Source organism: Penicillium psychrosexuale (genome assembly GCF_028828465.1).
Source record: "Penicillium psychrosexuale strain IBT 29551 chromosome Unknown utg000004l, whole genome shotgun sequence".
NCBI classification, from domain to species: Eukaryota; Fungi; Ascomycota; class Eurotiomycetes; order Eurotiales; family Aspergillaceae; genus Penicillium; species Penicillium psychrosexuale.
The window spans coordinates 3,071,464-3,094,968 of NW_026643189.1; the positions used below are offsets into that span (position 1 = coordinate 3,071,464).

Genomic DNA, 23,505 nt, shown 5'->3' on the forward strand with positions numbered 1-23,505 from the left:
CAGATTATTACAATATGGTAATGTATTGACAAAATGAACGAGGAATGACAATGGCGAGCTAGATATACCCTCAACTAAGAAGGTCCATCACGGACCAGCAGGAAAGCCTCGTACTGCTTCCGAGTAATCTTCCGGCACTTCTTGCCCCAGTAGATCATCGGGACAGTCGTCATAATAAAGCAGAAGCTCAAGACGCCAATCGCAATGAAAACCTGCGCAAGACTCTGCGCATCCAACCAATTCTGGGCAGTGAATGTGAAGATACAACCAATAGTGTTGTTAATGACAGAGACACCGACCATACCCTCCAACACCATATCTGGGTACGCATCCATGAGATACGCCATGCTCAGGTCGCCTGCACAACCCCAGCCGAAACCAATGAATCCTAGTCCCAAATACGGCAGATGCCAGTCCCAGCCTTTATCCGAACCGATGCCGAATAGCATGAGGCCAGCAGGACCGATGAACGCAACAGGCAACAGGAGCCAGAGACGCTGCTCAGCCTCAAAGACGCCCTTGTTTCGCTTGGCCATCCACATGACGAAGAAGTCGGAGAACCATCCACCGTAAATGCAGCCGAGAACTGACCCGATCAGGGTCGGCACGTTCATGATGCCCACTGCAGCGTCGCTGTAGTTCCAGGGTGCCTCGTACCAATTGTCTGCTTCAACGGTTAGGTAGAAGGTCAGCCAGGCATCTTGGGCACCCCATTGAAGACCCGAATAGAGGACTGCCGGGAAGGTGAAGACGCCCAGTGTGTGCAACAGGCGATGGCAATACTGCTTGAAGCCGGTCCCGACCAGGGTTGGCGATGGCGTGATCAGGGCAATGCGCTGGAAATACGTCTTTCCTTTCTCCTGGCCGCATTCTTCGTCAAGTTCACCGTCGGAGGGCGCCCGCTGTACGCTGGCAGTTGGTTTATCCTTTTTCTCCAGGGGGAGGTCATTCGACGTGGACTCAGCGTTGATAGAAGGCGCATCATGCCCGCGAATAGGGTTGTTCCGATCGAAGAATGTTTCCTCTAATGTGAAGTAAAAGATAACGATCAAGCCCCCGGATATGATGGCAGCAAACCAACCCACCCATCTCCACCCCAGGTAAGAGTCGGTGATGAAGCTGGACACAATGGGTCCCGTGAATGTACCGATACTCGTGGCAAGAACGTACAATCCCAGGACCAGGCCTCTTTGATGCTGGAAGAACAGATCTGAAAGAGACAGCTGGGCAAGGGCCTCCGCGCAGGATTCGGAGGCGCCCACGAAAAGTTGGCTCCAGATGTTGTCCCCGACATTTTGTGTGCAGGCTAGCCCGATGGAGCCAATGATGGAAAACACCAGACAAATCAGATAGGAGATACGTCTTCCATACAGGAAAGGTGCTGGGCCGAGGAGCAACGTTGTGTATCCAATGCCGACAAACAAGACGCCTGCGGCGATGTTGATCTGGTCCCACGTGATACCTAGATCGGCGTTCATCCCGTTCCCAGCGTTGCCGGCATCGTTGGCGGTTGCCGCGGTCAGGGCAACAAACACAAGGACCAGGAATGAATGCCAGTACCGTCTCCAGATGCTCCAATTGAGTGGGTCATTTGGAGAGTTGGTGGGCGAGGGGATTAATGTGATCTCCCCGCCAACGCAGATGCGCTCGGTGCCATTGAGCTGCAGGTCCTCTTCCATTTCTGAATTTAAAATCGGAATCTGATTAAAACCCGACCTGGCGAGTGATTCATGCTGGAGACATGTTATCGAGAGGAAAAATAGAGCGTATCAGCCTCTATGATGGGGGAAGAAGAAAGAAAAGGGAAAAATGTGAGAGCAAGAATTTTCGATTTGCATGTGGGGCTCCTGCCCGAGATAAGCATGGGCCAAGCATTTCAGGGCTATAAAATTCGATGTAGTTCTCTTCGTTTTGTTGTTTGGTTTATATACATATGTTATGTTCTTTGGAAGGTAGGACCGAGGAGATAACAAGGCCATTTTAGAAAGCTGCCGTGTATTTCGTACCCTGATGGCTTATTGCAGCCCCAGATCTCTCAACTTCTGGTCGTGTGATCAAAACTTCAAGCTTGAATGTCAACTTGTCAACTTAGAATGGTTTTTATTTTTTGAACTTTCTCCTATATAACAGGTCTATGCTATTTGTTACGTGTTCTAGACAAAAGAAGAGCTCTAAAGTTCCTGTATAGAGATCACTTGGTATCTAATTTGCTTTTCTATCGTATCATTCATTTGTCTCTAGTCTTTTCTAAATGAAACCTTAGGACAACATTGGAGTAATATTAAGGCAACCAACCTGTTTAATGTCCTTAAGTAGCACGGTGATATACATATGGCTTTTTCAAAATATCGCTTACGATATGTTGCTATATTACGTCTGCTTTATATGGGTCTATATATATCGCGGCTACGGAGTACTCCGTACAGGTCTCACATTCAAATCATGTTCAATGGAGTGGTACGCATCGCTTTTGAAGCTTTTTTTGTTAATGTTCAGCTTGCTGGTAAAAAGTACAAGTGAACATGATTCTCAAAGGTCTGATATGTAAGACTCTTGTGTAATAATGTAGAATCACCTGGCCAGTTCGTGAAGGCAAACCGGGAATATATTTGTGTAAGCAAGTGCTCGGGGTACGTGACTAATTAGGAAGGCAGTTGGGAAGTCAGCCTTGAGTCACGCGCCCCCTCTCCACATTGGAATGTTGTTTACGGAGCACCTTTCTCTCTTCTTTCGTATTAACAGTTTACTTTTAAACGAACCCTACTTCTCCCAATCTCCAAAACCCTAATCCGGGATCCGTGCGGAAAAGCCGCATTCTCCACGGCAACGTAAATGGTTGAACCCATTCACAGACTTTACCTCCCGAGCTCGTTATCTGCATAGCCGATCTGATTGGAACTCACGTGGGCAATTCCCGCCACGCCTTTGCAGGTCGAATGCGGGTACATGCGGATAAGATGCGGGTCCGGCCAGATTTGGGAAGATCACGAGAAAATCATTTTTTGAAGAAGATGAATATCGAAGAACAATTGCCCCAATTCACCCGGCACTTGCAGGTTTGTTTCCCCTCATAGCTCATTTCAGTGTATATACCACCAGGGGCTTTTATGTCACCGCTCAGATCTCCGCCTTCTCCATAGAATTTGAACTGTCTCTCCCAGCCCCACCTGCGGATGGGGCGGTTCATAATTTTCACCTGCAAAAGTTTAAGTATTCTTTGTATGGTGTGCCCATACAAAAGGTACTTACTTGGGCATGATATTTCGATCATTTGGATTTCTTTCACCCTCGAACTACGGAGTAGCTAAACGGAAAATATCATCTAAAGTATACAAGGTCAACTTTGGTTGATTCAATACTAAATTGAGAGGAATGGATCTTATCAAAAAAATGAGACACCAATGAGCTAAGACGTTTATTGCACATGACGGGTACTGGGAAGACGATTGCTTCGATAGATCAACTGCAGTCATTCATATAGAAACGGAACAGTAAACTGCTTGCTTATACAGCCTTCATACTTGGTGATACGGACTTGAACAATCGTTATCATTACGATTCTACTACGTGATCTTTTTAGTGCTGCTCAATATTCTCTAAAACGTCGTTAGAGATGTCTATAAATGTCTGGTTAGACCTGCAAACTATAAAACTTTCCGTATACAATTCAGAACCATCCATGTAACCAGAAGAGTTTATTCCACTAATCTTTATGCACGCGATAATAACCGTGGAACCTTGAAGTCTGGTAGATAGCCAATAATACTACAGTCTCCAGTGGTCGCTATCCACCACGATAGCACAGCCCAACGCCCCTCAACTTCTTTTCAACATGATCCTTGTTTACTCAATAACTTCATCGAATGTCAACTTGTCAGCTCAGCATGGCTCAATCTTTCCACCTTTCTTCTCCCATCACGGGCATTAATCCCATAAAACCGAGTAATTGTTGCTCCGACCTGGCTGCGCTCGATAAGACTCCGAGGGAGTTGATCGAGGGAACACACGCAGCGAGGTCGGAGCGCAAGAAGGTGATTGTGGTGGGCGCTGGAGTTTCTGGTCTGCATGCCGCGGCTGTTCTGCACCGCCATGGCTGTGAAGTGGTGGTATTAGAAGCACGCGATCGCATTGGTGGAAGAATTTTGACAAGCCGAAAGGGTGACCATGTCCGAGATATTGGTAAGATAATGACACAAACCCGAAATCGAGGTTGAAACAGGGGGGGACTGTGCTGATAGTCAATAGGTGCCGCTTGGATGCATGAAACTTCCCAGAACAGCCTGGTGAAACTCATTCCCCAGCTATCTATCCCATATTATTATGACGATGGCGTTCCTCTATACTTCACCAGAGACGGCCGAACTGGATCCCAGTTCAAAGCTAAGAAAGTTGCAGACGAGTTCGCTGATTATTGCGAGTGGTTCTACGAAACTAACCCGGAGGCTGAGGATCGTCCAGTCCAGGAATTCGCGAGAGAATTCGTTCTCCAGCACCAGCTCATCACCGAAGATGAGCGTGAGTGGGCTCCACAGGCTATCCGCGAGGTAGAATTGTGGATCGGCACTAGTACGGACCAAGCATCGTCCAAACATCTTTCTTACTTCATCACTGAACGCAATGTATATATGAAGGGTGGCTATGATCGGATCGTGAACTGGACTGCGGAGACGCTCCGAAGCGATCGAAACATCATTAGACTCAACCACCACGTCGAGGACGTGGAGTGGAACGAACACGGGACGGCGCCAGCTCGAATCCGGTACAAGGATGCTGCTGGAGAAGTCGGGTTCATCCAGGGCGATGCGGTTGTCATGACTAGCCCACTGGGGGTCTACCACCACAACCTCATCTCGTTCAACCCGCCCTTGCCGAGTGACATCCAAGAGGGCATGTCCAGGTGCAGCTACGGCGCCTTGGGCAAAGTGTTTTTCGAATTCGCCGAAGTCTTCTGGTCAAAGGAGAATGACCAGTTTGTCTTCTACCCATCTCCATCAGAGGAAACGGACACTTCATCCGGGTCATCATCATCCATGGAGTCCAGCCCCAGTATAAACTCCATCGGGGAGAATGATAATATCCTAAATTACGCCACCGTGACAATCAATTTATGGATTATGACGGGCAGCAAAGAGCTGTGCGTACAGATTGCCGAACCTCTGACGCAGCGCATCGAGAACATGCAAGATCCGAAGGAGATATATCTATTTTTTGAACCGCTTTTCAAGATATTCCGTACAGAACCTTACAAGGCTTTGCCTAGCCTGATTAATGTTGAAACTACACATTGGACCCAGGACCCACTGGCTGGGTATGGGACTTACTCCGCCGACAAGGTTGGAGATGAGCCGCAGCTGCTGGTTGATGCGTTGAAAAACCACAAATCCAGTCGCTTGCAGTTCGCCGGTGAGCATTGTACTATTGTTGGTAATGGCTGCGTCCATGGTGCCTATAAGTCGGGTGAAACCGCTGCAACCAATCTGCTCGAGGGCTTTGGCATTCAATATGATGGTCTTGATGCCATCAGTTTGAAACGAGGAGACTCAGGTTGAACAATCTACTTGGTCATATTTCGGTTAATTATTAGACACAGGTTTCATTGAGTGGTTGCACTCGGAAATCTTTGTATATCCAATCCATGTCAAATAAATGAACTCAACAGGAAGTCATTGGAACATATTCCACATCCCTTTTACTGTTTACTGATATATGATGACAGCGTACTGGGAGACGATGTGACTTCCATCTTTAATAAACACACCGCCTGCTAGGTCACATGCTACGCAGGTGTATAGCGGCCAACAGTCGGATGCCTGATTTTAATGGTTTTATGGCCTAATTGGGACTAGCTCCTAGCAGTTTTAGACCGCCTTTGACACCGCTCAATACCATCTTTTGTAAGTACGCATTAAAGTTTCCGATCACCGCCTCCTATCGCAGTTATCGAAAGCGTAACCCGCCTGAGGGCACTTCGCCATACCGGAGCCAGAGGATAAGGAGAGTTTGAAGTTTATACAGCCGGTAGGAATGGGCACTTTGTGTTGAAATCCAGGCTTGGCTTTCCAGACGTTTTGGGCCTTAGTGTCAGTGGCGCCATCAGCTTTTCTCTGAGAAAGTGCGAGATTCATATGGTTGGAGGGCCTCAGCGCCTAAGATCGATCAAAAATACGGAGTTGTATTTGAGGGGGCGTTCTCAAGAACTTTGTAGGAGATCTGTCATGGTAATTCAAATATTCTAATTTCCTGCCGGTTTAAAACTGGTAGGAGCTAGTCCTAATTAGGCCATAAAACCATTAAAATCAGGCACCCGACTGTTGGCCGCTATACACCTTTGTACACATGCTCATGTTTTGACACCCACGCGTGACTAACTCATCTCATAACAAACTACATTCTGATACTAGTATCTGTATCTCTCATGGCAGCTGACATCAGTCCACCAGGGAGTGTCCTTGAACCTCTTATATCGCCACCTACAGCCCTTGTCGAGAAGCGCCCAAAGCGTGATGAATTGTTTACGACTCCATCGTGCAGGCCACCGGCCAGGATCCTGGTGGCAACGTCGACTAAGACCAGACGACTATGCACAAGTTTTAAGTGCGTTGGATGTCGATGAATCCCTTCGAAACTACGTGGAAGATAAAGTAAGGTTAGTACTACTAGCTTTTTGACATCAAAGGCCAAAGGCCGGATGTGCTCAAGTGGAATAATCATAGATACGATTACGACCCCTGTCGCTGCTGCTTGACAATCCGAATGCCAAGTCCTCTCCATGATACGTTTTGCGCAAGAATAGCCGACGAAATATCAAGACAGTTAAGGCAATACCAACAGGGCAACGGACCTCTCTCCGATTTCGCTAAGGAAGTCGAGTATTTTGCCACATCTCGAATTTTAATACCCGAAGATACATATAATGGTGAACAGACTTATTCAAGACGGGAACCAGATGCCTCATTTGGGCACCGCCAAGCACACTATCCCGGTGTAATTGTGGAGGTGTGCTATGCACAAAAAAGCCGGCAGGTTCCCCACTTAGCGGATGAGTATATCTTAAACACTAATGGGAGTGTGAATGCGGTACTTGCCTTCGATATTGATTATAAAGGATCTAAGAGAGCAACTGTTACTATGTGGCGACCGGAGTATACAACGGTAGATGGCGTGGAAGAGTTTCGTGCGGCCACCGTTATAGAAGCACAGGTACACTCCTCTCTAGTGCGGAAAAAGAAAAGAACAAAAAAGACATACAACCGATGATCGGACGTTGACCTACGAGTAGGCCTTCCGGACGGACTCTGGATTCCCAACTGCGGCAACTGCGCTACGACTATCCCTCAGGGACTTCGCGACGGATGAGCTCACACCAGGCCATGTGGATCTCGACCGCGAAGTTCTTATTACGTCAAAGCAGCTTTGCGATTTTCTCTCAAGCGCCGAAGCAAGGCAACAGGCACATACACAACATCAAGGGTCAACCAATCGATTACGGCCGGGCGCTCTAAAGCGTCGTCACTCTCAAACACACTTTCAGCAGCTAACATCGGAAGACGAAGGGTCTGTGGATCTGTGATGGGACGAAGAGAAAGTAAACGGGGGCGCCAAAGTAGCATCTATCGCCCAAGCTCCTGGCCTGGAGGCTCGAGAGTGGGCTTACTTGAAATTATGGATTCCGTATAGCTTGTGTCCACCTTGCCACTTGAATGCTAGGTTAATGCCTGGTTACAGTATGTTGTATGTAATACTAAAAGCTAGATTAATTAACTTGTTGCCGGTGCCCTAACCGCAATATTCCAAGAGCTGTTCCTGCATCACTGAGGCTTGACATGACCATGCTAGACCGCTGAATTGAGATGTAAAATATATCTCTAGCTCATTAACTAGACTGCCCACTCTAACAACCCACACACGTTCTCTTTAATTCTTCAGGAGAAAGACGTTAAGCACGTGATTGCAAGTCGCGTGACCCACTCCGCTCCACATCTGGGCACCCACGGAGTAAATACATGCCCTATTCAAACCCCGCTGAAAAGAGTTTTACTTCTTTCTTTTTTCATTTTACGCGAAAGCCGCGTTGTAAAGGGGAAATCGGCCCTTAGCCAACAACACGATATGTATTGGAAATTGGCCTTTTCCAAGTAGCTGTTATTCTTCAACTGACCATGCCCGGAGCCACAATGTGCGCAATTGCAAGAATTAGTTATGTGTAAAACTATTCATTAGCTGATGTCTTCTCTTCTGCAAAGATTTTGTGACACGCCACGGGGTTTTCAATGTCACACTATAAGACGAACCACGTTCTGAAGGACGACCATGGCATTAACACCCCAATTGCATCTAACCCGAAAGTTCCTCACTACGAAGACGGGGAAATGAAAGAAACTGGCGATATAGAAAATGCCGCAGGCCAGCTCAAGGAGATTCACCAGTTCAGACAGGGTCTTCATGAGCGACACATTCAGATGATTGCCCTCGCCGGCACGGTGGGGACGGGTATTTTCCTCAGTTCGGGCCGTGCCATTGTGGAAGCTGGACCACTGGGTGCGTTCTTGGCGTACACAATTATTGGCGCTACGGTTGCGAGTGTCGTCTTCGGCGTTGGTGAAATGGGAGCCCTGGCACCTCTCAATGGCGGTGTTATTCGATACGCAGAGGTCTTCTGTGACCCCGCGCTCGCGTTCGCCAACGGGTGGAACCAAGTATACTCCTACACTGTGTCAATTCCGTCGGAAATTGTCGCTGCGGCTGTTATTATCGAATTCTGGATCACTGTCAACAACGCAATATGGATTACTGTGCTTGGAGCCCTCATGCTTTCGACCGCGTTTGTCTTTGTTCGCGTGTACGGAGAGCTCGAGTTTGGCTTTTCGATCCTCAAAATTATGCTCATCATAGGCATCAACATCATGGCTTTGGTGATTACGCTCTTCAGGCTGGGAATATGTTTATTTTGCGTGCTAATCCATCTTGACAGGTGATTACCTGTGGAGGAGGCCCGGATAAGACGTCCATCGGATTTGCCTACTGGAAAGCCCCTTATGGCCCCTTCATCCAGTACCTGGGAGTGGGCGGGTCCCTCGGCCGATTTTTAGGATTCTGGAAAACATTCGACAACGCTCTCTTCGCTTACTCTGGTATCGAAAACTTCACCCTCGCTGCAGCCGAGACGCGAAATCCTCGTCAAGCTATCCCTATGGCCGCCAGACGTATCTTCATCCGAATTTTGCTCTTCTACGTGGTGACAATCTTCATGGTCGGTCTAGTTGTTTCGTCTGCCGATCCGAATCTTCTGGGTTCGTCCGGAACAGCCTCGCAGTCCCCTTTCGTTATCGCAGCTCGCCATGCTGGTATCAAGGTTGTTCCCTCGATTATCAACGCAGTTGTTCTCACGTCAGCATGGTCCTCCGGAAACAGCAATATCTTGGGTGGTTCCAGAATCCTATACGGCATGGCGACCCAGGGTCACGCCCCTGCTGTCTTCAAGCGTATCAACCGATTTGGTATCCCTTGGGTTGCAGTCTCACTCTATGGCGTTTTCATGGCACTCGGATATATGAGTCTTTCCAGTTCGGCCAGTACGGTATTCACATGGCTGCAGAACCTTGTCTCGATCTCTACTCTAGTGAACTTGATGTGCATCTGCATTGTTTATCTTAGATTCTACTACGGATGCAAGAAGCAGGGAATCGATCGCTTCAAGGAGCTCCCGTGGGCAGCACCTTTTCAGCCATACATAACATGGGTCTCCTTGATCATATACATTATTTTGTTCTTCACCGGAGGGTTTTCGACATTTATGCGGGGCCATTGGAATACTGCAACCTTTGTTTCGACTTATTTCAACCTGCCGTTCATCGTTATTGTGTATTTTGCCTACAAATTCTGGGCAAAGACGAAGATCATCCCGCTGGCGGAAATTCCCATTCGGCCTTTCATCGAAAGCTGGCACAAAAATCCGGAGCCGATGCCGAAGCCGAAGCGCGGTCTTGCGAAACTCAATATTTTGTGGTCATGATTTGCTTTTTGTTAGGGATTAAATCCTGTGATATGTCCTCCTGTATGATACCCTATTCACCATGAACCTGACGTCAAAATGAGAGCACCTTGGAACGAATACTGCCCGGTTTCAAGCTTCTTTTTTTGCGTTAGGGCGGCTATGAATTCAAAAATGTTACTGAGCTAGAACTGCTCAGAGCCACTGAAGAAAGACACATTCGTCTCCAGTGTAAAATAATTTGGCTGAAAATGCATTGCTTTCCAAAAGAGCAATGATTCTTCTTGTAGAAGCGCTTTGTTCTTCCGCCTCCCTAGTAATCAGCCGGGCCAGCAAGCTCACATTAACCGAAAGTGGTCGCATGTACCGAGTCGAGTGTCTTTGAAAAGAGACCCGGCTCAACGACTGGTGGAACCCATCATCACTGCTTAATTGTGTGAAGATAAGTGACAACCTCAATGCTCAAAATGTTGTCACGGTGAAGTTGATCTGCAGACTCGACAATCCATGTCTGACAATCCCTCTGAATAACTTTCCTACCTGGTTTGGGCTAGGACATCAGAATTAGCCATATCCTAGTGAAGTAAAAAAAGAGCCATGTATATATTCTCGAAAGTGTGCCCAAAGAGAAGACACCCATAGCATGCAGTCTAGGCGCTGGGTTAGGGATGCACTCACCCCATCACTGATCGTGTTCAGACTTTTCCCTGGAGCTTTGACCTCGTAAGCGCTCCTCTCGAAGCGACAGACAGGTGCATTGTCGATTTTGTATTCTCCGTCGTTAAGCATCGCCTCCTCATCAAAGTAATCTGCGTCGACCCATTGCAGCGGGACCCTTGTCGATGGAATGTCGTCGGTTGTTTGCAGGTTTTCACTGCGCTTAATTTCAAACTCGAAGCCACTTCTCACATTGCCGGTCGCGTGTATCTTTACGCCGATATCAGGGTCTGCGTGCGACCGAACAAAGTACGCCCAGTGATTTTTGAAAGGCGACCCGTTGTAGATCAGCAACTCGACCATAAAAGCACCAGAGGGGCCTGTCGGTGATACCGCCGGCTTGGATATGGATATAGAAGTATTCATAGCGGACGGCGGAGTGGAGTAACAGTACCAGATAGGAAATCAAGCCCAATTTGGTTGGACCCAGGTTTTGCATAAATCAGGTCTTGGCGTTCATAAAACTACAAAGTCAGCAGAGTTATGCACATAATTAGCGTGTTTGCGTAGTTTGTAACCCAGAGGCATCGGTTGGATGTTGTTTTATGGCTGTTGCCTTGAGTGTCAGCAATATTTAGTACATACTCCGCGTGAACTTCACATCAGATGGGATGGGATTACGGGTGTTTCGACATTTACCAACATCAGGCACATAACGCCCCATTCATCTTCAACAATATACAGGTACCGAGCCTAGCTTTTTCAAGAGGGACCACGGCATCTACAAAAATGGGTCGAAAATCTTTTGCTGGGTACATGAATTGTTCGGTAAGAGATATCGACAGCAAAGGCAAGGGACCACCCACCATGCAAGGGCGAGCCATGTATGAAGTGATTGCGACCAATGAGATATCAAGTTCATACATGGCACATCATACATGGCCTACATCATCACAACCAGTTTGTGTCGTCATATCTTACTCTTTGCATACTCTGTGGGAATCTACGCTTATAAAGTAGAGATCCAGGCATTGGTTACGTCCACCTCCTGAGTAAGTTCGATGGATTGAGATAGCACAACCTTCCCACGTAAGGGGGGTCATAGCCTCACACATGTTGCAAACCCGGCCGCGAAAACTACGGTCTGAAGCCAGGTCGCACACCCAGAAACCAGAATAATTTCTCTTTCTCCCACTTTAATTCTTGACGGCATATCAGTTTCAGAATGAAGAGCGATAATTTCAGTCACAGCAGGTCTGAGAGTCGTGTATATCCAGCACGACTCAAGAGATCGATAATCTCATGGATCAGACATCAGCCCATATTATCAGGACTCATGATATTTGGCTGCGCAGTTCTCCTGATTCTGAAGTTCTGTCGCTTGGATGCTTATCGCTCAGTCCAAATTGCGGATGGAGCTCTGGACACGAGTACGAAACACTATGAAGCTTGGTATGGCTCCATGCTAATATCAGTAGAACAATCAGAAGAGGCAGAAAGGACCGCGGCGTTAAATGAACTGGTTAAGAAAACCCAAAGCTACAATGCAACCACCACAAAGGTCGCTTTGGTAATGTCAAAGACACGCTCAGATGACTTGAGATGGCTTCGTGATTATCTTCAAACACAGTAAGTAAACAAGTCTCAAGGTTATAAGAAACCACACTAATTGAATGCCCATGGCCAGTATCGACAACACTCCGTTTATTTACACTATGGACAAGAAGCCCGAGACAGAACTACTCGTCGCACACTCTTCTCGCGGCCGGGAAGCCTCGGCCTATCTTTCGTTCATTGTCGACCTATACGACGAGCTCCCCGAGTACTCGATTTTCCTCCATGCCAACCCCGAACAGTGGCACAACGATCTGTTTGGCCCCCACACAAGCAGCGTTTTGCATAGCCTGCGCCGCGAAGCCGTGGATGCGATGGGATATTTGAACCTGCGCTGTACGAATAACCCAGGCTGTCCGACTCATGTCAATCCCAATAATCCCACGCAAGCAGACATTGACAAGAATGATGCACGTGCAAATTTTCCAACTATATATAAAGACATATTTGGGGAAGATGCGCAAGTTCCGGAACACATTGGGGGTATCTGCTGTGCTCAGTTTGCGGTCAGCCGAGCACGCATCTGGCAGCGACCCAAAAGTGATTATATCCGTATGCTAAACTGGGTGAATGAGAAGAGTGTGCCGCTTGTTGATGACTACGGTGTCGGGTGGGTGTTTGAAACTTTGTGGCATGTGGTGTTCGGTATGGAGGGGATTCAGTAAGTGTCTTCTGAGAGACAGTCATTGCTTACTATGGGATACTAACGACTATGTTTTCGTTTTTAGTTGCCCTCTCTACGAGCAATGCCGGTGCGATAACTATGGATGGGTAAGTGGGAATTAACGTGACTTAAACATGATTCAGACTTACCTCTCTAAATAGTGTGGGCCTTTACCATCAGGCAAAACTCTCACGGCAGTTGCGGCAATATAAAAGAAGCAGCTGGATTATTGATTGAGGTAAATTCTCCAACATATGACTCTTTTTACGCTTAAACTCAAATCGTCATTCTTTCTTTGATACAGGCTATTTTTATTCGGAGGTTTACCATCTAGTTTATGGGCTGGGCTTATGGAGTAACTGTAGTTTGGCTTACGGATCTAATTGTGTACACTCGTCATATCAAGCGAAATACGATCAGGGACAGCACGAGCCAGGTCAGACTCGGCTTTACTAGTCCTTATGTCCATTCTCCGACTATCTCCAGGCGGCGGTCCCTTAGTCCGATAACTCCGTGGAGGTCATGAATATATGTATAAATGAGGTCTACGCAGCCTGTCAGACAAGAATTCAGACCATTGTTTAATCATTTCTTTCAACATGTCCACGAAACATATCACAAGAGTTGCCATTGTCGGAGTAGGTCTATTGTCTTACGCCCTGCATTTTGCCGGTCCCACCTCGAGGAACAATTGCTGACAATCACCAGGCCACTGGCCGCATCGGCGGAGCCTTTGCTAGGTCGCTTCTGCAAACAGGGCAGCATACAGTCACAGCTCTCACCCGCGAAGATAGCCAGTCAAAACTCCCTGATGGAGTTCGAGCCGTTCGAGTCAAGTACGACGATGAGGACTCACTTGTCAATGCCTTGAATGGCCAACAATTCCTTGTCATTACCCTGAGCGCCCGAGCCCCCGAAGATCTTCATGCTAGGATTACCGCAGCTGCCGGAAAGGCTGGTGTTCCTTACATCATGCCAAATGCGTACGGATTCCATATCAGCCCCGAGGGCGTGAAAGATGGGGATATATATGGAAAGCGCATTCTTGAACGAATCAGTGATGCTCAAAGTGGTGTGTCGTCCTCAGTGACACTGTCATGTGGGTTCTGGTACGAATGGAGCCTGGCAAGCGGCGAGCAATGGTTCGGCTTCACGATCAAAGACCGAAAGGTCACCTTTTTCGACGAGGGCACTCGCATCATTAGTATCAGCACTTGGGACCAATGTGGTCGCGCGCTGGCTGCCCTCCTCAGCCTACCGGAGTCTGGATCAACCCCTGCGCTTGTCGACTTCAAGAATAATGAAGTCCGGATCAATAGCTTCCGCCTCTCGCAACGCGATATGCTCGACAGTCTGCATCGTGTCTTGGGCACTACAGACTCCGATTGGGAGATTACTCATGAGAGTGTCGCTAAGCGCCTTGCAGACGGCGCCGACGAGTTGTCTAAGGGGATTCTCACGGGGTTCCCTAAGATGCTGTATGGTGGTGTATTTTCGCCAGCCAACAAGGAAGGTGATTTTGCAGGGATAATGGAGTTGGCAAATGATACACTGAGGTTACCTAAAGAGGACTTGGATGAAGCGACTCAGAGGGCGGTCGATATGGTGGCTAGAGGATGGACCCCTTTCGGTGAGAACTAATCTCAGCCATGTTCCTATCCAGATCAGTTCTTGCTGAGATATATAACTAAGCTTGCCACACTGTAGAAATGTGATTTATTATAAATGCTGGTCATAGTACACTCCGTCCCGAACAACCTTGGAAGCTCAATTCAATGACGTCATCATTAGGCTGTTTTCTTATCGATAATCTAATCGTCATCTCCCACGATTCCCAAAACTCATTCTTTTCATCTGATACTAATTCTATAGGAAAGATGTCCGAGAAGATCAAAGATGCAGTGCTTGCTGAGGTCAAGAGCAGTCAAGCAATTGCCCATGACGTGATCACGTCTGGCGCGTACTTGTATCCATTCAAGGTAAGTAACTATGCCTGTCAGCTCTTAAAGGGGCGCTTCCCGACCATCTCTAATTGCAGTAAATATCTTCTCAGGGAATTGTCTACTTCGCAGTCCACAAAGACCTCTGGCGCCCTTTTATCTCGCGCGCTGGCCGAACCATCACACTGGGAGTAGGGGTCACGACCGTCATGTTCCTCTTCACGTACGTGCCGCAGATGGCCATCATGGCCTTCACCAGTGGGCCGCTCGCTGCTATTTCCGCAGCAATTCTCGTTCTCGGCGAAAGTTCCGCCATAACAAGCGTCCTCTCACGCTCATTCCTTATCGAAGATGCCCTGATCGACACCTTCGACGGCACCCTAGTCGCGCGTGACCAGGAGCCACTTGTAGCACAAGGACGCCAGATAAAACCCCGTTCGGGAGGGAGAGATGCGATGGCTAGACTGGGTAAGATTTTCACGCGGCCTCTCGCGCGGCTGAACCCCCGGGCGCTGCTGCGATCATTGCTCTACCTGCCCCTGAACCTCATTCCTGTGGTCGGAACAGTGTTGTATATCTTCATGCAGGGGAAAAGAGCAGGGCCGATACTTCATGCTAGGTATTTTCAGCTCAAAGGCTGGGATTCTACGATGCGAGAGGAATGGGTGAAGAAAAACCAGGGCGCGTACACTGGGTGCGTAAACTCCATCTTTCTTCCCGAGTACCGGCCAGTCAAATGCTGACTGTTCATCAGACTTGGAATTGCGGCGTTTGTTTTGGAAATGGTACCATTTGCCTCGATCGCATTTTCATTCACGAATACTGTTGGCGCGGCTCTCTGGGCTGCGGATTTGGAGAAGGCAACTAAGTAGCCAGTTGACCATATGCAGCAGACTCAACTAACCGTGAAATATGTCAAGCCCAGAAGTGAATTTAGTTGTGGTACTCTTTAATTTAACCTGTAAATGATAAGATCGATTGATTCTATAATTCCAAGGCTGTGAAAGACTTTGTCAAGGCTGAAAAGTTGGTTCCGGGGAGGCGTATCCACGGTTGTACCGAAGCTTGGCATAGCTTCATCTAGAGAGGTATGTATACCCAACCACATACAGGAATCAATATGTAAGAGAGCTTAAGCCGAAAATCTATTTATTTGACATCGTCATTATTGTGGGGGTGGGGTTATGGTGGGGATTGTGGTGGGTCAGATGTGAATAGCTTCAATGACGACTGAAAAACGGTGGCAAGGCGAGTGTATACGTGGCAGAATAATCTCAACAACATCGCTTACTCTCTAAAATGACAATAGTCCGAAAAACACAATCTTGTGGACATAACTGAGTGGGCAGAACAAACAAACAAGACAAACGTTCTTCGCCCGAAAAACAATGAGCTGGTGATTCTGCAGAAAAAGAATCCTGGTCACATCACGTGATCCATTTGTAACATGCATGAAAAAGGAGGAAAGAAAACAAAAGGGCCCCAGAGGTTCTTCACAACAGCTAGCCTAGGGATAGTTTCCTCATTGGCATAAGACGCGCCTCGCTCAGTGTATGAGACATCAGAGAGCCAACTTTTTAGGGTAGGCTCCCTGCCGTCAGCCCGTAACTCACAGTTTTTCAACGCGGGGTTGGGGGTTATAATATCTGCCTTGACCTTTCCATTTATACTCACTTTTTTATCGTTCCTTCCTCAGGGCTCTTGCCTTGGCAGTACCTTCCTGCCTATTTGAGCCCGAGTGGTGCCTTCCAATAGTTGTCCAGTTGCAGGTCATGGCCTACTGCAATCCGCAATTATCTCCACAATCCTCCCAATCCTCCTCGTGGTCCTCTTTGATGCTCAAAGCATCTTCAATAAACTGGACCAAGGATTTCAAAAATACCTTGTCTCGTGGGACATAATGTGCCCCCTCGAAAAAGCACAAAGCTGTATTTGTGCTTGAATCACGCAGTCTCAGCGATTCAGATCCATCGACTATTACGTCCAGGCTAGCAATAGCAAGGAATATCGGCGTCTCAATTTTCGGACTGTAAAAGTCGTTGTAAAGAGGGTCTTTCAATGCAAACCCACAAACCGCAACCACAAACTTCAAAGGGGGGTGGTCCGTCTAAGGGAAAGAAAGTCAGCCATGCTACCACCTGGGCATGTTCCAGGCCAACTATATTTCCCCCGGCTTACATTAAATTGGAAATTGCCGATCGAGTGTCTTTTCTCCAAAAGAGAAGCAATTATAGCACCCGCAGCAGCACCCGAGGAGAATCCCATGACCCCGAGGAATGGGCCATTTTTCTCAAGATAGCGGAAGATATCATCGACAGACTGTTCAAGGCCCCGGATACGGCCAGTCACAGATTCGCCATGTCCCCATGTCCACAGCTCATTGCTCTCCCGGGGTTGATCGAGTTTCATAGGCCACGTGCCTGAAGGATAGTGAAACTCGACCACGTCAACGGGCTTTGAATTTGCATCTTGCTGCAGAGCGTTGAGAACAGCATCTCTTACTTGAGGCTTCAGGAATCTTGTCTTGCATTGGAGCACATGTCCAGACTGGGCGTAGCCTGTGAGAAGAGGTGAATGAGTCAGATTCATACTTCAAAGCTCTATGTGATATTTTGTAGAAACTAGCGGTATGTTACCATGTAGCATTAGGATTTTTGGACATGATGACACAGCCGATTGGGATGTTGGATTCATAATGTTGATAAATCCTTGTATCTTTTCGTGCCTTTTGATATCAGAGCAGTTATCCAACTTATAAACAAATGTAGGCTTGGGACTCTTATGGGGCATTTGGCAGGGGGGTTACACAACATTAGTACATGTAGTTACATGACGTTGAATTTACTTAAACGTACATAAAAATTGAAATTGATCTTCCAACTAGTTGAGCAAGAAACATAGAGGAGATAGCCAACGACAATATGACTTGTTGTAGCCATTATTTTGCCTTCATAGTGTGACAGTACTGCACCCACAGCGAGTGATCTTCTATCATTCGTCATATTGAGATTTGACAGCAATATATAGTACGCAAAAGATGATGTAATTCAGCAGATATGCAATTCTCTACAAACTAGGAAATAATCGGACTGACGACTTTGAGTAATAACAATATGAACCTTTCTGTGGGTTGGTCATCCCGTTGAGCAGGCTTTTGGCCCGGTTTCATCCTCGTATTTCGCCATGTATCCACCTCAGTGTTCGACAAGATTAATTGATGCTAGATTGTAAGTAAGGTCTTGGTCTCATGACATGTCTTTAGGAATGATGGCCCATTTGAGCCTTGCTTGCAGTTAGGTTTAAGCTCAAGTAATTCTAGTTGAGAGCTTGGTGTGTAGAATGCTTAATCTAGTAATGTGTTTTTGTCTGAAGTCATGTAGGAAGCATTTTGGGCTTAAGATAAGCAAGGAAATTTAAAGCCAAGATTCTAGGGTAACACAATATGCAAGCTTGTCTATGTTCGTACTAGCCCCGGCGAATCAAATCTAGGAAGCGCTGGCTATGTATGTACTTGGACAGAAAAGTTCACTTAGTCCACATTTCTCGATCTTCTCTGAGCCGCTCAATCCCACCTATCCTCGATCCACCGGACTTCCCAGCCCCGGGTTAGAATGTGCGCTTGTCCGGTAGGTGCTATTCCAGAACCTTCTCAAATTCAACAAAACAAAGATCATCCGGTAACGCCAAGTTCGCGAACTTCTCACGAGGAAAGGGCGATGTCTCGCCCGTTGTTTTGTATCCACGACGCGAATACCATGAGATAAGTTGCTGGCGATTCGAAAGGGCGTTTAATCCCAGCGTGGTAACACCCCAAGTCCTCTGGGAATAGTCTTCAGCGTAAGCCAAGACCTGTCGCCCAACGCCGCCGCGCTGTTGGCTTGTATCGACGGCAAGCATAAAAAGACGAGCGTGGTTTATGTCGCGTTTGGAAGTCCCGATTGAGCCGACGAGCGTATCTTCATCGTCGGTTGCCATCAAAAAGACACTGTCCAGTTTGGTGATCATGGCCAAAATCTCTTGGACATCCAGGCGAAAGCTCGACGAGAGACCTAGGTCATCCGTCCAGCCTTTTCTGCTGTCCTCGGCGCGGAACGCTGATTCCACCAACTGCTGGAGTTGAGGCGCATCCGCTTCGGTCGCGACGCGGAAATTAAGCTCGTTCATTCTGGGCGAGAGAGATGTCCGAGATGGTCGATCTTCATAATCCGTGAATTGTACCGGGACATTTTGGTATTTATGTACTAGTTGGTTAGTCCGAAATGAAGCGATGTAGCAGGGCGCGACTTTGGCGGAAAATCCCGCATAGGGCGCCCGACTGAGTATATTGTTAACCTCCCGTGTCCTATTGGGTGTTGTGGTCTTTCGTGTAATAATATGTCCATCCCCGCACTTCCTTAAGTGTGCAAAAATATAATTGGTAATTCCTTCATACAAAGATTGGTAGAGTAAGATGCGTCTACAATGGTGTGTATGGTGATGCTGACGTCATCTGTCAGATTGGCCTAGGCGGGGACATACAAACGCTCGGACCACATCATCTTATCTTGGAACGTGTCTCTCTCAAGACAGTGCCACATCAGAAACCTCCACTATGGCAACGGCAGCGGTATTCGGCTGCACGGGAGCAGTAGGGTCTCAGATTCTGGCTACCCTTCTCTCATCGGACGCATTTTCCAAAGTGAAGACCATCTCCAGAAGACTCCCGAATGCGCAGGCCGATAAGCTCGAAGCACTCGAGGAAAGCGATACCTCAAAATGGGGAGGCATGATCTCGTCTCTGTCCCCCAAGCCATCAGTGGTCTTTAACGCGGTCGGAACTACCAAAGCAACAGCAGGCAGCATCCAGAACCAGTGGAAGATCGACCATGATTTATGCGTGGAGAACGCTCGAGCAGCTAAGGAGGCGGGCGTGAAGACGTACGTTTTCATTTCTAGCGGAGGCACGAGAAGCCTTCTCTGGGGCTGGGTCCCATACTCGAAAATGAAGGTTGGCGTCGAGGATGCCATCATGGAGTTTAACTTTGAGAATGCTATCGTTCTGAGACCCGGGATGATTATTGGGAGGGAGAAGTCCAAGTCTTTTCTTTTAGAGAAGTTTGTGGAAGGCCTTCAGAAGCTTGGTCAGGGTATCCAGGACAAAGTTGGTATGGTTATGCTGATCATGCGAATGTTAACGAAGATTCGGAGCTAACTGGCGCGAACAGGTCAAGATCAAACTACTATCGGTAGAGCAGCTGTAGCAGCTGCTCGTGCGGTCGAGGAGGGCAAAGCCCCGTCGAGTTATTGGATTTTGGAACAGGCTGATATTGTTAGGCTCGGCAGAGATGAGTGGAAGGAGTAAGACGTGTTATAGTTCGATTATAGTGCTTTTCTAATGTAAGAATTATCCGTGTGCAAAGAAGAATGTAAGAAGCAAATAAAAAATCATAAATGACAAACATCACCTATTTATGTACATCATCATCAGGTTTCATGTACATCAGGCACTGGCCGAGAAATGAATATTGACATGGTATCAGTAATCATCAACAAGTAAAAACAAACATCACATGAAGGTAGTATATATTAGAGAATAAGAAGGGAGTAAGAGAAAGACCGAAGTCTGAGAAAGCCAATGACGCCGGGATGGAGATATCAAGGCCAGTGCCATGAGGATGAAGCCGAGAAAGCCCAAGGAGTCGGGATGCCTAGGCTGGGGAGCCACGTAAGGACTCAGGCGGGACGATCTTTTTCGATTATGAGAAAAATTCCGATAGTCATGCCCGATGAACCGACTCTGCTGGGGAGGATTTGGGGAGTTGACCGCGGGAGTCGATTTGTACGTATGCGTATGAACAATTTCTCGATGGCCGCAATCACATCTTGAGATCATCGACATAACCGAGGAATTGCCTCTGATCATCGCAAATGCGGGTATACTCCAAGAGAAGTCGGTATGTGTAGATCTCCATGTCCTCCCGGCGCAGGACCTTCTCCCCCCAAGCTTTCCCAGCGAGCGCAATCTTACGGGCAACCTTGTCACGGCCGCCGAGGAAATAAGCCATGATTCCATAAATGTCAAGGTAGGTGGTATCCATGGGGACGAAGTGTACCCAAGGAATCAGTCGCGAGTCGTGCCACTCTTTGTAAATAGTAGCTTTGATAGGGAGGGAAGTGGACAACATGAATCCGCGGTACCGTCCACTGAAGGAGTTCCCGTCAAGATCAGGCAGATACTTGAAGTTGTACATATCCTTCATTGCCATTCCAGGCGCGACCTCGAAGTATGGATCGAGATACGGGCACGTCGGGTCCGATTCATTGTAAGGCGTGCAAACCAGGTGGTTAAAGCCTGTGTCAGTATGCTCCGAGAGAAGCTGCGGGATAAACCCGTCGCCCTTCAACTTGTAATCGGCATAGTTTGGGAGTCTGAAGTTGATGCCGTGGCTTTGGTTCTTCTCGGCCTGAGCCACTGATGTCGCGTTCATCATCGACATGAATCGGTGTCGCTGGAAGCCCGTCCAGTTGGGCTCTCGAGCCCGGCCGCCAGTAGCAGCACCTCGCCACATAGCCTTGTTTGTTTTCGATGCCCAGGGGCCACCGTGCTCCTTCTCCCCGCCGGAATAATGGTCGTTCTGGGCCCAGTACATCGCCGGGGGAAGAAGAATCTCATTGTTCATGGGAAGCTTAGACCCGCCGAACAATGGCATCAGCTTGTGTGAGGTTGAGACAGAGATGGGCTCAAGGAAGGTTCCATGCAATACTTGCATCTCTGGGCGCACACACGGGTCCTTTGTCAATGTGAAGTTTGATACATAACCGTGGTATGACATTCTCTCAAAATTGTCATATTCCCAAGGGGGAGTACTAAAATCAACCTTGGCCAGGGTGCTGGTGCTTGCAGGGCTTCCAGGTGGGCAGCCAACCCGAGCCATCTCCCAGTAACCTCCCTCGCCCGGAATTGCAAATCCAGGATCATAAGGTTCCAGGTCTTCGTTATCCCAATCGGTCAAAGACATGTATTCGGGGATAACACGGCTCGGTTTCGTCATCACGCGATTTGCCTGCTCCTTCTGAATGTACTCATTGATTTCCTCCCAGGGCACAACGAGCCGAGTTTCATCCATGACATTGATCGGCATATCGAGATCGGGTAGTCCGTCCTCCAATTTCGCGACCAGATCATACCACGAGTCCATCCAATTCCTCGGCTCATCGGTTTTCAATATCGCGGTTTTGTTGCGGACAGTGATACGGGTCGGGATGCTTCTAGCTTGTCGACGCAATTCCTTCGGCTCGAGAGCCCAGTACGGAGTCAGATCGTGATATATCTGATCGAAGAATTCTTCAATAATCAATGAATCCTTTGACTTTGCAAACTGGTACCATTCTCCAAATCCAGGAGGCGGATGTCTCCCACGGCGCGCTCGATATTGGTCTGCGGCAGTTTGAAGGTCGTGCGCTTGTGTTCCCAGGAGTTCGTGGAGATCGGTCTTTGCGGTATCGATCAGAGCATCGATGGGGTGACTGCTATTGTATCCATCCCCGGCATAGAAGATTGGCGACACTAAGGGGGCATCATGGCTGGGCAAGAGCCAGATAAGGGCGAGGATAAAGAAGACTGCGAGCACCGCGACTCGGCTTGCGCGCGAATTGAATGTCGTCATCATATGTGGCATCCTAAACGCGGGCATTCTCTCAATAGTCTATGCTTATTTTGTATGAAGTTCGTCCGTGATAATCGCAAGCTGGCAGCTCGATCCGATCATACCGCCCCTAGGATTAATTTCCGGTGGTGGGGTATCTCGTCGTGATGATTAGGGTTTATGATAACGAAAGGGCCGCATGGGTATAGGAAGTTCACCAATTCATATTCAAAAGGGTCATTGATCAGAACGAGGAGAAGACGAGAGAAGCGCAAGACAGGGAGTCAAGAGAAAGCAGATTCAAGCTCGCTATCCGACGGGAAACACAGCCATACTTGTCTAACCGGAATAGGAATCCTCATCAAAGAAAGTCTGAGCGTTGTGGGTCACTTCCAGGGTTGGAGGGATCCATCTGGTCACTTTTAAGATAGAGATCGTCCACTGTGCCCCGTGTCCAGTGGGGACCACGTTCTTTGCAACCCTTATTTGATCTTATTTGGTCTTATTTGATCTTATACCGATATACCATGCAAAAGATATGGCAATATAAAGCACAGCATATTCCCAGCTAGACATGAAATATCAATCTAAATTATAGTACCGAACCAATTGAATTTGCCCGGTGGTTGGACCTACGGCTAGATGACCTCATAGAGTTTATCGGTGCAGATAAACTCGGTTTCCGGTTTTCCATTTTTTTTCTTCTTTGGAAATGCTATGCAGTCGTCATTTATCCCTCCCACGGTTCCATGGCTCATTTAAAGTCAATACACAAGAAGGTTGCACCGACCTAACGGCTCATGGTTCAGTGAGGACCTGTCTGCCTGAGGCAGCATATATTTGCACTAAACTGCTTCGGGTATAGCGCTATTTGATTGACATTTCTCACCACGTTCTATGGTATCCCTATAATTTAGTAAAATTGCGCTATTCGATCAGGTGTTACGATATCATCTTCTCTCCTAGCCGGCATTGCTGCCAACAGCCAATGGGTGTCCACCATATGAATGTTAG

The 23,505-nt window shown here is 47.8% G+C and overlaps 12 protein-coding genes across 12 annotated transcripts; 7 read left to right on the forward strand and 5 right to left on the reverse strand.

Annotated features, from left to right (window-relative positions):
* Nucleotides 1-74: 74 nt before the first annotated feature.
* N7518_006997 (uncharacterized protein) lies at nucleotides 75-1,679 on the reverse strand (the record flags this gene model as incomplete). The annotated part of the gene is made up of 1 exon (XM_057187924.1): nucleotides 75-1,679. The coding sequence occupies one exon, from the start codon at nucleotides 1,677-1,679 to the stop codon at nucleotides 75-77; it is 1,605 nt and encodes a 534-aa protein (XP_057039627.1).
* A 2,184-nt stretch (nucleotides 1,680-3,863) lies between these two features.
* On the forward strand, nucleotides 3,864-5,549 carry N7518_006998 (flavin monoamine oxidase family protein; the record flags this gene model as incomplete). Its single annotated transcript, XM_057187925.1, has 2 exons — nucleotides 3,864-4,179; nucleotides 4,246-5,549. The coding sequence occupies 2 exons, from the start codon at nucleotides 3,864-3,866 to the stop codon at nucleotides 5,547-5,549; spliced, it is 1,620 nt and encodes a 539-aa protein (XP_057039628.1).
* An 852-nt stretch (nucleotides 5,550-6,401) lies between these two features.
* N7518_006999 (uncharacterized protein) lies at nucleotides 6,402-7,570 on the forward strand (the record flags this gene model as incomplete). The annotated part of the gene is made up of 3 exons (XM_057187926.1): nucleotides 6,402-6,646; nucleotides 6,714-7,200; nucleotides 7,280-7,570. Coding segments are annotated over 3 exons (1,023 nt in total), but the record flags the coding sequence as incomplete, so codon positions are not given.
* A 700-nt stretch (nucleotides 7,571-8,270) lies between these two features.
* N7518_007000 (uncharacterized protein) lies at nucleotides 8,271-10,012 on the forward strand (the record flags this gene model as incomplete). The annotated part of the gene is made up of 2 exons (XM_057187927.1): nucleotides 8,271-8,912; nucleotides 8,972-10,012. The coding sequence occupies 2 exons, from the start codon at nucleotides 8,271-8,273 to the stop codon at nucleotides 10,010-10,012; spliced, it is 1,683 nt and encodes a 560-aa protein (XP_057039630.1).
* A 400-nt stretch (nucleotides 10,013-10,412) lies between these two features.
* Nucleotides 10,413-11,074, reverse strand: N7518_007001 (uncharacterized protein; the record flags this gene model as incomplete). Its single annotated transcript, XM_057187928.1, has 2 exons — nucleotides 10,413-10,541; nucleotides 10,670-11,074. The coding sequence occupies 2 exons, from the start codon at nucleotides 11,072-11,074 to the stop codon at nucleotides 10,413-10,415; spliced, it is 534 nt and encodes a 177-aa protein (XP_057039631.1).
* Nucleotides 11,075-12,363: 1,289 nt separating this feature from the next.
* Nucleotides 12,364-12,927, forward strand: N7518_007002 (DUF3431 domain-containing protein; the record flags this gene model as incomplete). Its single annotated transcript, XM_057187929.1, has 1 exon — nucleotides 12,364-12,927. One exon carries the CDS (start codon nucleotides 12,364-12,366, stop codon nucleotides 12,925-12,927), a length of 564 nt encoding a protein of 187 aa, XP_057039632.1.
* Nucleotides 12,928-13,525: 598 nt separating this feature from the next.
* Nucleotides 13,526-14,567, forward strand: N7518_007003 (uncharacterized protein; the record flags this gene model as incomplete). Its single annotated transcript, XM_057187930.1, has 2 exons — nucleotides 13,526-13,564; nucleotides 13,635-14,567. 2 exons carry the CDS (start codon nucleotides 13,526-13,528, stop codon nucleotides 14,565-14,567), a joined length of 972 nt encoding a protein of 323 aa, XP_057039633.1.
* A 236-nt stretch (nucleotides 14,568-14,803) lies between these two features.
* On the forward strand, nucleotides 14,804-15,738 carry N7518_007004 (uncharacterized protein; the record flags this gene model as incomplete). Its single annotated transcript, XM_057187931.1, has 3 exons — nucleotides 14,804-14,905; nucleotides 14,980-15,560; nucleotides 15,621-15,738. The coding sequence occupies 3 exons, from the start codon at nucleotides 14,804-14,806 to the stop codon at nucleotides 15,736-15,738; spliced, it is 801 nt and encodes a 266-aa protein (XP_057039634.1).
* Nucleotides 15,739-16,643: 905 nt separating this feature from the next.
* Nucleotides 16,644-17,455, reverse strand: N7518_007005 (uncharacterized protein; the record flags this gene model as incomplete). The annotated part of the gene is made up of 2 exons (XM_057187932.1): nucleotides 16,644-16,973; nucleotides 17,045-17,455. 2 exons carry the CDS (start codon nucleotides 17,453-17,455, stop codon nucleotides 16,644-16,646), a joined length of 741 nt encoding a protein of 246 aa, XP_057039635.1.
* A 1,044-nt stretch (nucleotides 17,456-18,499) lies between these two features.
* Nucleotides 18,500-19,030, reverse strand: N7518_007006 (GNAT family N-acetyltransferase; the record flags this gene model as incomplete). The annotated part of the gene is made up of 1 exon (XM_057187933.1): nucleotides 18,500-19,030. The coding sequence occupies one exon, from the start codon at nucleotides 19,028-19,030 to the stop codon at nucleotides 18,500-18,502; it is 531 nt and encodes a 176-aa protein (XP_057039636.1).
* Nucleotides 19,031-19,457: 427 nt separating this feature from the next.
* N7518_007007 (uncharacterized protein) lies at nucleotides 19,458-20,207 on the forward strand (the record flags this gene model as incomplete). Its single annotated transcript, XM_057187934.1, has 2 exons — nucleotides 19,458-20,010; nucleotides 20,071-20,207. 2 exons carry the CDS (start codon nucleotides 19,458-19,460, stop codon nucleotides 20,205-20,207), a joined length of 690 nt encoding a protein of 229 aa, XP_057039637.1.
* A 514-nt stretch (nucleotides 20,208-20,721) lies between these two features.
* N7518_007008 (CAZyme family GT90) lies at nucleotides 20,722-22,515 on the reverse strand (the record flags this gene model as incomplete). Its single annotated transcript, XM_057187935.1, has 1 exon — nucleotides 20,722-22,515. The coding sequence occupies one exon, from the start codon at nucleotides 22,513-22,515 to the stop codon at nucleotides 20,722-20,724; it is 1,794 nt and encodes a 597-aa protein (XP_057039638.1).
* Between the last annotated feature and the right edge of the window lie 990 nt (nucleotides 22,516-23,505).